Genomic DNA, 14,268 nt, shown 5'->3' with positions numbered 1-14,268 from the left:
CACATAGTCAACGAGACTACAGCACTATTGCACATAGTCAACGAGACTACAGCACTATTCCACATAGTCAACGAGACCACAGCAGTGTTACTCAATCCTGGTCCTGGGGACCCAAAGGGGTGCACATTTTTGATTTTGCTCTAGCACTACACACCTGATTACACTAATCAAACAAAAGTTTGATGATTAGTTGATTAGTGGAACCAGGTGTGTAGTGCTAGGTCAAAACCCCTTTTGGGTCCCCGTGACCAGGATTAAGAAACACTTGACTACAGCAATATTCCACATAGTCAACAACTAGACTACAGTTATATTCTACATAGTCAACTTGACAACAGTACTAATGCAAGTAGTCAACAAGATAACAACACTGTTCCACATCATATGTATTTGGACAGTGAAGCAAAAACATGTATATATACACAGTAGCAGTCAAAAGTATGACACCTACTCATTCAAGAGTTTCTCTTATTTTTACTATTTTCTATATTGTGTGCAAAGCTGTCATCAAGGCAAAGTGTGGCAACGTTGAAGAATCTCAAATATATTTTGATTTGTTTTACACTTTTTTTGTTATTACATGATTCCATGTGTTATTTATTCTACAATGTAGAAAATTGTAAAAAATAAAGAAAAACCATTGAATGAGTAGGTGTGTCCAAACGTTTGACTGCTACTATCTATCTATACACACAGTACCAGTCAAAAGTATTATATATATATATATATATATATATATATTTGGTTCTACACTCCAGTGTTTGGATTTGAGATCAAAAGTTTCATAGGAAACAGTACAGAATGTCAACTTTTATTTGAGGGTATTTTTTATACATTCTGTATTTGAGGATATTTTCATACATGCCTAATATGAAACATTCACATCCCTAAAATGCTGGAGTATAGAGCCACATTACATATAAACACTAGTCCACAGAACTATTCCACATATTCAACTACACTCCAGATGTGCAGTTTCTGTTCTTACCCATAGTTGGTTCTGGTTCTGGTTCTGTGGGTTCCTGGATGGGGCTGGCCGGGGTTTCCACCATGTCCCTCTGTGTACAGACGTAGTCGGCCTGGGGGTGAAGGTCCAGGTCYCCCCCTGCCTGCTTCTCACACTCCCCATGAAGCCACCTGAGAGAAACAAAAAAACACAATTTTATCAACAACACAGCTTTACATTACTTCAACTTGTAGCATCAGTGTTTCCCCAATAATTTCTTCTTCCACAATAAAAAGCACCTTCTCCATATTGTTTACACAAATGTCATGTCAGATTATGACAATATACATAACCCACTAACAACACCCCCACCTGACGTTACTATGACAAAGCAAGAAATATACTATTTTGACTGGAACGCACCACAATCACATGCTCCATCAAAACAGTGCAACTTCACTTGTCATCAGTGTGAAGCTGGTTTCCATCAGTCCTTCTTTATACCAGCCTTAGTTATTATTTGACATCCACCCTGATGCATTAAGCATGACTAAACTGTCTYGTCAGGCAGGTTTGGTTCATCATCAGTCAGACAGCCTCCAGGGCAGCTCTCCCAGAGAGGGGTCTCTAAGCCTGTGGGTTTGCTCTGCCAGCTGTTTCCCCCTCTCTCACTCTCCTCCACTCTTCCCCTCTTTTCTTGCACCCGCTCTTGCTCTGCCTTGCTCCCTCTCCCTCCCCGCGTTCCCTCTCCCGTCTCCCTCTCCCYTCTCCCCTCTCTCCAGATMAATTCTGTGTGTAGCGCTGCTGCAGGTTTGTCCCAGTAGGGTGCAGCCCGACTGTCTCCTGCTCCATTTTCTCTCCGGCTCTCTCTGCCTGCAGTAATTACATTTCTGCACAGGCACCAGGGCAGGGCAGCCGGCTGTGTCGAAAGGACCCCCGAGTGAGTGTCCGCGGGAGGTAGAGAGTCATAATGGGGAATTGGGCTCCTCCAGCGACTCCCGGGCTCCGTCTACTTCAAAAGACAGACCAGTTTGAGTTTGATTAGAGTTTCAGTGGGGAGACTGGCAAGTAGCCTGTTAGCTAAGTCAGTGTGATAGGTAAGCACTATGCAAACACACCAATGCAGTTCATTGATGGTAATACATCCCAGTGTGTTAGGAGAACATTAGGATGACTACCAGAGAAGTGGCTGCGTGAGCCCTACTCAGCAATGTGAGTATGCTTCGTCATACTTATGAGGGACCTCTTAGAGAATGGCCATGTCATCCCTCTCCAGGAGCTGGTYTTAATGCTACTGTTAAAACTAGCCACAATAACGATGCAGAACTGGCCTTGTGAATAGTTTGTGAATAACCTACGGCTGCCACAGTCTTCCCGCTCCCCAATACAAAATGCCTAAAACAGCACTTCAAGTGTGGTTCCACTGTAAGGGTTGATATGAGTTTGCAGCTTCCATCTACTTCCCTGGACCCCAGGAAGTGTCTAGTACAGTGAATAATGTGTGTGACCCTCAGGCGACTTGCTGGRCCTTGGATAAACCAATCCATTCGCCACAGCGGTTTTTACTTTACACGACCCCTTATCACAAAGCCATCACTGTGCCACTGACCGCATGAGCTCTGGGTTGCCGTAATGACTTCGCAGTGGTCGCCGTACGCAACAATTACTCTGTTGTGGAAAATTGTTGGCCCTCAGCAGGGCTGCCAAATCCAGCCCTGTGATTGGTTAACAATAGTGGTTGGTGTAGAGGCCCCGTAGCCAGTAATCTACTGATTTATCGTTTTCGGTGACCAGGATTGGCTGGAGCGCTGAGCCAGTTGTTAACCTGAAGATTACCTTTGGTATTGAACATTTGTACGATGTGGAACATGTGAGAAACCAACTAAACTAACCTACAATTATGTAACGCTATGTTTCCCTGTCTGTGAAACTTCAACAAACTAAAGTTTAATATATTGAAGATCAAATCAAATATTTGTCACATGCGCTGAATACAACTTGTGTAGACCTTACCGTGAAATGCTTACTTACAGGCGCTTAACTCTGAATAGCTTARCAAATGGCTACCCGGACTATTGGCATTTATTATCCATGCATAGTCACTTTAACTCCAACCCCAGCACATTGACTCTGTACCGGTACCCCCTGTATATAGTCTCTTAATTTCTTGAACTGCATTGTTGGTTAAGAAAATATTTACAAAATAAACTAAAGTAAAAAATAAAACAAAATAACAATAACGAGACTATATACAGGGGGTACCGGTACAGAGTCAATGTGCTGGGGTTGGAGTTAAAGTGACTATGATGGATAATAAATGCCAATAGTCCGGGTAGCCATCTGATAAGCTATTCAGGAGTCTATTGGCTTGGGGGTAGTAGCTGTTAAGAAGCCTTTTGAACCAAGACTTGGAGCCCGACTGTCTCCTGCTCCATTTTCTCTCCGGCTCTCTCTGCCTGCAGTAATTACATTTCTGCACAGGCACCAGGGCAGGGCAGCCGACTGCCGTACAGTAGCAGAGAGAACAGTCTATGACTAGGGTGGCTGGAGTCTTTGGCAATTTTTAGGGCCTTAAACTGAAACCGCCGGGTATAGAGGTCCTGGATGGCAGGAAGCTTGGCCCCGGTGATGTACTGGGCCGTACGCACTACCCTCCGTAGTGCCTTGCGGTCGGAGGCCGAGCAGTTGCCATACCAGGTGGTGATGCAACCAGTCAGGATGCTCTCGACGGTGCATCTGTATAACTTTTTGAGGATCTGAGGACCCATGCCAAATCTTTTCAGTCTCCTGAGGGGGAATAGGCATTATAGTGCCTTCTTCACGACTGTCTTGGTGTGGTCGGACCATGATAGTTTGTTGGTYATGTGGACACTTGAAGCTCTTGTAACAGTATAACTTTAGTCCGTCCCCTCGTCCCGACCCGGGCGCGAACCAGGGACCCTCTGCACACATCAACAACAGTCACCCACGAAGCATCGTTACCCATCGCTCCACAAAAGCCGAACCACTACTTAAAGGTCTCAAAGCGAGTGACGTCACCGATTGAAKCGCTATTAGCGCGCACCACCGCTAACTAGCTAGCCATTTCACATCGGTTACACTCTCAAKCTGCTCCAATACAGCCCTGTCGATGAGAATGGGGCATGCTCGGTCCTCCTTTTCCTGTAGTCCATCATCTCCTTAGTCTTGATCACGTTGAGGGAGAGGTTGTTATTCTGGCACCACACTGTCAGGTCTCTGACCTCCTCCCTATAGGCTGTCTCATCATTGTCTGTGATCAGCCCTACTACTATCGTGTCATCGGCAAACTTAATAATAGTGTTGGAGTCGTGCCTGGCCATGCAGTCGTGGGTGAACAGGAGGGGACTGAGCACGCACCCCTGAGGGGCCCCAGTGTTGAGGATCTGTGTGGCAGATGTGTTGTTACCTACCCTCGCCACCTGGGGGCGGCCCATCAGGAAGTCCAGGATCCAGTTGCAGAGYGAGGTGTTTAGTCCCAGGATCCTTAGCGATGAGCTTTGAGGGTACTATGGTGTTGAACGCTGAGCTGTAGTCAATGAATAGCATTCTCACATAAGTGTTCCTTTTGTCCAGGTGGGAAAGYGCAGTGTGGAGTGCAATAGAGATTGCATCATCTGTGGATCTGTTTGGGCGTTATGCAAATTGGAGTGGGTCTAGGGTTTCTGGGATAATGGTGTTGATGTGAGCCATTACCAACCTTTCAAAGCACTTCATGGCTACGGACGTGAGTGCTACGGGTCTGTAGTCATTTAGGCTGGTTGCCTTTGTGTTCTTGGGCACAGGGACTATGGTGGTCTGCTTGAAACATGTTGGTATTAAAAAGACTTAATCAGGGACATGTTGAAAATGTCAGTGAAGACACCTGTCAGATGGTGAGCACATGCCCGGAGCACACGTCCTGGTAATTCGTCTGGCCCCGCAGCCTTGTGTATGTTGACCTGTTTAAAAGGTCTTACTCACGTCGGCTACGGAGAGCGTGATCACAGTCGTCCGGAACAGCTGATGCTCTCATGCATGCCTCAGTGTTGCTTGCCTCGAAGCGAGCATAGAAGTGATTTAGCTAATCTGGTAGGCTCGTGTCACTGGTAGGCTCGTGTCACTGGGCAGCTCGCGTCACTGGGCAGCTCGCGTCACTGGGCAGCTCGRGGCTGTGCTTCCCTTTGTAGTCTGTAATGGTTTGCAAGCCCTGCCACATAAGACGAGCGTCGGAGCTGGAATAGTATGATTCAATCTTAGCCCTGTTTTGACGCTTTGCCTGTTTTGATGGTTCGTCGCAGGGCATAGCAGGATTTATTTTAAGCTTCCGGGTTAGAGTCCCGCACCTTGAAAGCGGCAGCTCTACCCTTTAGCTCAYTGCGAATGTTGCCTGTAAACCATGGCTTCTGGTTGGGGTATGTACGTACAGTCACTGTGGGGACGACGTCCTCGATGCACTTATTGATAAAGCCAGTGACTGATGTGGTGTACTCCTCAATGCCATCGGAAGAATCCCAGAACATGTTCCAGTCTGTGATAGSAAAACAGTCCTGTAGTTTAGCATCTGCTTCATCTGACCACTTCATCTGAGTCACTGGTGCTTCCTGCTTTAATTTTTGCTTGTAAGCAGGAATCAGGAGGATAGAGTTGTGGTCGGATTTACAAAATGGAGGGCGAGGGAGAGCTTTGTACGCGTCTCTGTGTGGAGTACAGGTGATCTAGAATTTTTTTCCCTCTGGTTGCACATAACATGCTGGTAGAAATTAGGTAAAATGGATTTAAGTTTCCCTGCATTAAAGTCCCCACCCACTAGGAGCGCCGCCTCTGGATGAGAATRTTCTTGTTTGCTTACGGCCTTATACAGCTCGTTGAGTGCCGTCTTAGTGCCAGCATCGGTTTGTGGTGGTAAATAAACAGCTCCGAAAAATATAGTTGAACTCTTTGTAAATAGTGTGGTCTATAGCTTATCATGAGATAATCTACCTCAGGCGAGAAAAATCTCGAGACTTCCTTAAAATTAGATTTTGTGCATCAGCTGTTATTTAAAAATAGACACAGACCGCCACCCCTTGTCTTAACCGAGGCAGCTGTTCTATCTTGCCGTTGGACCAAAACCCCAGCCAGCTGTATGTTATCCATGTCGTCGGTCAGCCACGACTCGGTGAAATATACGATATTACAGTTTTTAATGTCCCGTTGGTAGGATAGTCTTGATCGGAGCTCATCCATTTTGTTATCCAATGATTGCACGTTGGCTAATAAAACTGATGGTAGCTGGGGATTACTCACTCGCCATCGGATCCTTACAAGGCACCCGGACCTACGTCCCTGATATCTCAGTCTCTTCTTCATGCGAATAGATTTGTGCCTTGTCGGGTGTCTGAAGTAAATCCTTCGCGTCCGACTCGTTAAAGAAAAAAATCTTTGTCCAGAATGAGGTGAGTCATCGCTATCCTGATATCCAGTAGCTCTTCAGTCATAAGAGACGGTGGCAGAAACATTACGCACAAAATAAGTGAAATAATTTTTTTAATGTATATTTTAACCTTTATTTAACTAGGCAAGTCAGTTAAGAACAAATTCTTATTTATAATTAAGGCCTAACCCGGCCAAACCCTAACGACACTGGGTCAATTGTGCGCCGCCCTAAGGGATTCCCAATCACGGCCGGTTGTGATACTCCCTCGAATCGAACAATGGTCTGTAGTGACGCTTCTAGCACTGAGATGCAGTGCCTTAGACCGCTGCGCCACTCAATCACACGTAATGAGACAGATGATACAACCTGCGTACACAGAGACACTTAGAGGCCCCTTGGGAACCCATGTGGCAGATACAGTATAATACACCACTCACTGATACATGTAAGCCTGGTCCCAGATCTGTTTGTGCTGTATGAACACTTATGTGAAAAATGACAATGACCAAAACACTAACAGATCTGGGACCAGGCTAGTCACACACAAAATAAACATTATAAACTGGGTGGTTTAAGCCCTGAATGCTGATTGGCTGACAGCCGTGATATATATTATACTAGGCAAGTCAGTTAAGAACAAATTATRTTTTCAAAAACGGCGTAAGAATAGTGTGTTAACTGCCTTGTTCAGGGGCAGAACAACAGCTCGGGGATTTGATCTAGCAACCTTTTTGTTACTAGTCCAATGCTCTAACCACTAGGCTACATGCCGCCCCAGGTATCAGACCGTATACAATGGCTATGACAAAATATTTATTTTAACTGCTCTAATTTCGTTGGTAACCAGTTTATAATATCAATAAGGCAATAAGGCACCTAACAAAGCTGAGCAGTGGAATACTATCACTGTCTGTCACGGCTAAGGGCTGTGTCCAGGCACTCCGCATTACGTTGTGCATAAGAACAGCGCTTAGCCATGGTATATTGGCCATATACCACATCCCCCTCGAGTCTTATTGCTTAATTACAGCTCTGCTGTGTATCAGCTCATTGTCTTGCATTCCCTTAGCAGAATTCTGAAACATAATCAACAGTAACCGCGGCGACAGAATGAGGCGTACCTTTTGCAGGTATTGCAGTTGAGGASGTCATCCTTGGGGACGTCGCCGAGGCCCTGGCCCCTCCCACACAGCGGACACGACAGAGCGGGGGCGGGCTCCTCCGGTCGCGTGTGGCAACTCTCACACAGTGTGATGTTGTGGCCCCAGTGGCCTGCCTGCCTGACCCCGCACTGAGAACACACCCGACAGTTCTGGAGAGGGAGAGACATGCTACATTAGTTACATTACTACATGGATTCATTGCCTTCCAGAACATTTCAACATTTCTCTTTTCATTGTCTAACAACCAAAGTTTGGAGTTGCAAAACCATAACGTGAAAAATACATTATTTGAAAAAAKCTTTCCCCGGTGGCTATAGAATGCTTAGCTCCATGGCAACAGAACGATCATACATAACATAGAAAGTAAGAACTTTATTTCTGCTAACCACCTTCAAAACATCTGCCAACTGACCTCACTTTGTTATTAAGCATGAAATTGTTGTGTTTAAATATTTGCTGAAAATGTAACACATCAGAGGTCTAAACTAATTGCCATTTATTTACATTGTAATGTTACTAATTAAAACTGATATAACACTTGACATCTTTACAACAGCAATTTCAAATACTTTTTCACTGCATTGGGTTACGAAATATCAGAATTAACATCAATTTCCCAAACGCATCTTTAAAAATATGCCTCCCTCTATGCAATGAGCATGTGATCAGCCAGCTGGAAATTTCATTACGCCTTCAAAAGTACCACTTCAAGCTCATTGAGTAACGTTCAAAAGGAGCAGCATCATTCCCGGATTTTGGGGGCGAGTAGGAGGAACAAGCTCATTCTAAAGCTTCTCTGTGAAAACCCCCACAACACTCAAACCCTCCCCTTCTAAAGCTCAGACCCCCACTGGCCTAGTACAGTAACAAGCCACCACTCTGGCCTGGGTCCAGTGGCCGGCTCATGTCCAACAGTGGGGGGGAGAGTTGGTGAATACTATCACTGTCTGTCAGGTCCTGCCTGTGGGACCGGGGAAGAAGGGAGAGATAAATGCCCACCCGTCCATCCTAAGGAAAGTAAGTGCCTGTCTGGGATTTGGGAGAAGATGGGGGAGGGGTGTGTGTGTGTGTGTGTATTAGCAGGCCTCAGATAACTCAATTTGCCATGGCAGCACAGTGTGTTTTGTCACAGTGAGCAGTGGACAGACAGGGATTAATGAGATGGGGTGGTGGAGTTTGGGTGTAGGCTCTGCTCAAACCCTACACTCCAACCCGAGTWCTCCGTTCTGCCACCTCTGGTCTCTTGGCCCTCCGACSCCTATGGGCGGGCAGTTCCCGCTCAGCCCAGTCCAAGCTCTTCTCTGTCCTGGCACCCCAATGGTGGACCAAGCTTCCCCCTGAAGCTAGGACAGCAGAGTCCCTGCCCATCTTCAGAAAACATCTAAAACCCTACCTCTTCAAAGAGTATCCCCCCCCCCCCACACACACACACCCCACTTGACTCTCTTCCCTTTTACTAGCTCTGACTATGCTGATAGCTACTTTAAGTAAAAATGTACTGCCTATGACTGTGATGTGGTTGTCCCACCTTGCTATCTTAAGATGAATGCACTAACTCGCTCCGGATAAAAGCATCTGCTAAATGACTAAAATAGTGAGTGAGTGAGTGAGTGAGAAAGAGGGAGAGCTGGTGGCCAGCTTCTGGTCAGAGGCATGGGATCAGAGAGAGGCATATCTAACCAATTAATGTGGCAGGTTAGGAGAATCCCTCCAATCCCTACCACTCTCATACCACTGCTGGCCGGGTGAAGAGGGGGATGTGAAATGATGGATTACCTCAGATTACATCTCAATCTCTTCACCCTGTGGACTAATTCACTTTACTTGTTTTATTTATTTAACCTCTTGAAGCTAGGGGGAAGAATTTTTATGTTTGGAAAAAATAACGTTCCCAATGTAAGCTGCCTATTTCTCAGGCCCAGATGCTAGAATATGCATATAATTGACAGATTAGGATAGAAAACACTAAAGTTTCCTAAACTGTCAAAATATTGTCTGTGAGTATAACAGAACTGATTTTGCAGGTGAAAACCTGAGGAAATCCAACACGGAAGTGCCTCTTATTTTGAAAAATTCCTGTTCCATTGCCTGCCGTTCCTCCATTTAAAGGGATATCAACCAGATTCCTTTTCCAATGGCTTCCACAGGGTGTGAACAGTCTTTAGATTTATCAAAACACGTCAGTGGATAGCTGAATGTCCTTCGATTATTTCATGCGCGCAAAAATTGTGGCTCGACATTTTCTTTCTCTTTTATTGAATAGTTTACCGTCCGGTTGAAATATTATCGATTATTTATGTTAAAAACAACCTGAGGATTGATTATAAAAAATGTTTCTACGAACTTTACGGATACTATTTGGAATTTTCGTCTGCCCTTCATGACCGCTCGAGCCTGTTGATTTCTGAACATAACGCACCAACCAAATGGAGGTTTTTGGATATAAAAATTATATTTATCGAACAAAAGGAACATTTATTGTGTAACTGGGAGTCTCGTGAGTGCAAACATCCGAAGATCAAAGGTAAGCGATTAATTTGATTGCTTTTCTGACTTTCGTGACCAATCTAGATTACTGCTAGCTGTTCGTAATGTTTTGTCTAGTGATCGATAAACTCACAAAGGCTTGGATTGCTTTCGCTGTAAATTAACAACAAGCTAAGATGTGTTTTGGTATATTGCACTTGTGATTTCATGAAAATAAATATCTTTAGTAATTTTTGGGGAATTTGGCGCTCTGCAATTCAGCGGTTGTTTACGAAAATTATCCCGTTGAAGGGATCTGTACGCCAAAAGGTTTTAACTAGGCAAGTCAGTTAAGAACAAATTCTTATTTACAATGACGGTCTACACCGGCCAAACCGTAATCCGGAAGATGCTGAGCCAATTAATTGAGCGCTGCCCTATGGGACTCCCAATCACGGCCAGTTGTGATACAGCCTAGAAACAAACCAGGATCTGTAGTGACACCTCTAGCACTGAGATGCTGCGCCACCCAGGGGCCCAAAACTAAGTAAAATGGGTGAATGAAAACTAAAATGTTGGTTTGAAAGATAGAAGTTTGAAACTAAGAAATCCTCACAAGTCTTCCAGAATGCAATAACAATAATGTTCACCTTTACAATAATGTAAAGAGTTTGGGGCCATCTTAGCCTTGGGCACTCACCGCTCCCTCCATTTTAGGAAGCAAACACAGCCAAAAATATACTTTTTATGACTTAATACAGAGGTCAATAGCAGAGATGAACGCTTGGGTGCTTGCAAACCCTCACTGCAACCCACAGCAAAGGAGAGAACACACTGTATTGTTGATAATTGAGGTCTGTATCGCCTCCCTCCCGCGGCCAAAAAGACGCTACAAAGAGGCACTAAAAGGCCCAAAAGCTATTTTCAACCATCGGATAAAAACAGCTGGGAGACTCTTAAGGGACAGTGGAGAGATGGAGAGATGTGGAAAGTGAGAGATGGAAGAGAGAGAGAGAGGGGGGGGGGTGGAACGAATGAGGGGAATGGGGATAATTGTTGAAACGCCGGGACGACTCTTCGGGGGACAACAGAGATAGAGGGGGAAAAGAGAAACAGTGAGAGAGAGATAGAGCGGGGGGGGGGATGGAAAACAGAAAGAGGAGCCCGGGGAGGGGTGAAAACAGTACCACTGTAAGCAAGGAGACGTGATTTGAGGAGAGCTTCACATAAAAGCTCTTGTTCGTTCAGAGCTTATTCTCACCGCCACATTTTCCTCCCCCGTGAGGTAAATTGACAGCACTTTATTCCTCAAACATACAGTGCCTTCAGAAATGATTCACACCCCTTTACGTTCTCCACATTTTGTTGTTACAGCCTGAATTTAAAATGTATTAAATTGAGATTTTGTCACTGATCTACACACAATAACACAATGTCAAAGTGGAATATAATTTGTAGAAAATGTTCTTATTATTATTATTTAAAAAAATATATAAAAAAATAGACTGTAAACATTTCAGCTTTAAGAGAAGAGTAGTTCCCGCTCAGCCCAGTCAAGCTCTTCTCTGTCCTGGACCCAATGGTGGACCAAGCTTCCCCTGAAGCTAGGACAGCAGAGTCCCTGCCATCTTCAGAAAACATCTAAAACCCTACCTCTTCAAAGAGTATCCCCCCACAACACCACACCCACTTTGACTCTCTTCCCTTTTACTAGCTTTACTATGCTGATTAGCTACTTTAAGTAAAAATGTACTGCCTATGACTGTGATGTGGTTGTCCCACCTTGCTATCTTAAGATGAAGCACTAATCGCTCCGGATAAAAGCATCTGCTAAATGACTAAAATAGTGAAGTGAGTGAGTGAGAAAGAGGGCAGAGCTGGTGGCCAGCTTCTGGTCAGAGGCATGGATCAGAGAGAGGCATATCTAACCAATTAATGTGGCAGGTTAGGAGAATCCCTCCAATCCCTACCACTCTCATACCACTGCTGGCCGGGTAAGAGGGGGATGTGAAATGATGGATTACCTCAGATTACATCTCAATCTCTTCACCTGTGGACTAATTCACATTTACTTGTTTTATTTATTTAACCTCTTGAAGCTAGGGGGAAGAATTTTTATGTTTGGAAAAAATAACGTTCCCAATGTAAGCTGCCTATTTCTCAGGCCCAGATGCTAGAATATATGCATAAAATTGACAGATAGGTAGAAAACACTAAAGTTTCCTAAACTGTCAAAATATTGTCTGTGAGTATAACAGAACTGATTTTGCAGGTGAAAACCTGAGGAAATCCAACACGGAAGTGCCTCTTATTTTGAAAAATTCCTGTTCCATTGCCTGCCGTTCCTCCATTTAAAGGGATATCAACCAGATTCCTTTTCCAATGGCTTCCACAGGGTGTGAACAGTCTTTAGATTTTATCAAAACACGTCAGTGGATAGCTGAATGTCTTCGATTATTTCATGCGCGCAAAATTGTGGCTCGACATTTTCTTTGCTCTTTTATGAATAGTTACGTCCGGTTGAAATATTATCGATTATTTATGTTAAAAACAACCTGAGGATTGATTATAAAAATGTTTCTACGAACTTTAGGATACATATTTGGAATTTTCGTCTGCCCTTCATGACCGCTCGAGCTGTTGATTTCTGAACATAACGCACCAACCAAATGGAGGTTTTTGGATATAAAAATAATATTTATCGAACAAAAGGAACATTTATTGTGTAACTGGGAGTCTCGTGAGTGCAACATCCGAAGACTAAAGGTAAGCGATTAATTTGATTGCTTTTCTGACTTTCGTGACCATCTAGATTACTGCTAGCTGTTCGTAATGTTTTGTCTAGTGATCGATAAACTCACAAAGGCTTGGATTGCTTTCGCTGTAAATTAACAACAAGCTAAGATGTGTTTTGGTATATTGCACTTGTGATTTCATGAAAATAAATATCTTTAGTAATTTTTGGGGAATTTGGCGCTCTGCAATTCAGCGGTTGTTTACGAAATTATCCCGTTGAAGGGATCTGTACGCAAAAGGTTTTAAACTAGGCAAGTCAGTTAGAAACAATTCTTATTTACAATGACGGTCTACACCGGCCAAACCGTAATCGGAAGATGCTGAGCCAATTAATGAGCGCTGCCTATGGGACTCCCAATCACGGCCAGTTGTGATACAGCCTAGAAACAAACCAGGATCTGTAGTGACACCTCTAGCACTGAGATGCTGCGCCACCCAGGGGCCAAAACTAAGTAAAATGGGTGAATGAAAACTAAATGTTGGTTTGAAAGATAGAAGTTTGAAACTAAGAAATCCTCACAAGTCTTCCAGAATGCAATAACAATAATGTTCCCCTTTACAATAATGTAAAGAGTTTGGGGCCATCTTAGCCTTGGGCACCCACACGCTCCTCCTCCATTTTAGGAAGCAACACAGCCAAAAATATACTTTTTATGACTTAATACAGAGGTCAATAGCAGAGATGAACGCTTGGTGCTTGCAAACCTCACTGCAACCACAGCAAAGGAGAGAACACACTGTATTGTTGATAATTGAGGTCTGTATCGCCTCCCTCCGCGGCAAAAAGACGCTCAAAGAGGCACTAAAAGGCCCAAAAGCTATTTTCAACCATCGGATAAACAGCTGGGAGACTCTTAAGGACAGTGGAGAGATGAGGAGATGTGGAAACGTGGAGAGATGGAAAGAGAGAGAGAGGGGGGGGGGGTGGAGAATGAGGGGAATGGGGATAATGTGAAACAGCCGGGAGACTCTCGGGGACAACAGAGATAGAGGGGGAAAAGAGAACAGTGAGAGAGATAGAGCGGGGGGGGGGGGGGTGGAAAACAGAAAGAGGAGGCCGGGGAGGGTGAAAACAGTACCACTGTAAGAAGGAGACGTGATTTGAGGAGAGCTTCACATAAAAGCTCTTGTTCGTTCAGAGCTTATTCTCACCGCCACATTTTCCTCCCCCGTGAGGTAAATTGACAGCACTTTATTCCTCAAACATACAGTGCCTTCAGAAATGATTCACACCCCTTTACGTTCTCCACATTTTGTTGTTACAGCCTCGAATTTAAAATGTATTAAATTGAGATTTTGTCACTGATCTACACACAATAACACAATGTCAAAGTGGAATATAATTTGTAGAAAATGTTCTTATTATTATTATTTAAAAAAATATATAAAAAAATAGACTGTAAACATTTCAGCTTTGTTTGCACCTGTTTGCAACAATGCAGTTAAGTAATTCTGCAAAAAATGGTGGCAAAGAAATCTAC

At 44.1% G+C, this 14,268-nt stretch overlaps 1 protein-coding gene across 1 annotated transcript in view; it reads right to left on the bottom strand.

Moving 5' to 3' along the window:
* The window catches only part of kmt2ca (lysine (K)-specific methyltransferase 2Ca), a 233,193-nt gene that overhangs the window by 103,285 nt on the left and 115,640 nt on the right, over positions 1-14,268 (bottom strand). Inside the window, 2 exon segments of the mRNA XM_070435637.1 lie at positions 989-1,137; positions 7,484-7,674. Of these exon segments, the coding sequence (XP_070291738.1) occupies positions 989-1,137; positions 7,484-7,674 (340 nt within the window).

This window comes from Salvelinus sp. IW2-2015, linkage group LG27 (assembly GCF_002910315.2).
Source record: "Salvelinus sp. IW2-2015 linkage group LG27, ASM291031v2, whole genome shotgun sequence".
NCBI classification, from domain to species: domain Eukaryota; kingdom Metazoa; phylum Chordata; class Actinopteri; order Salmoniformes; family Salmonidae; genus Salvelinus; species Salvelinus sp. IW2-2015.
The sequence above is the reverse complement of the archived record's forward strand: the minus strand, read 5'-3'. Positions and strand labels throughout refer to the sequence as shown.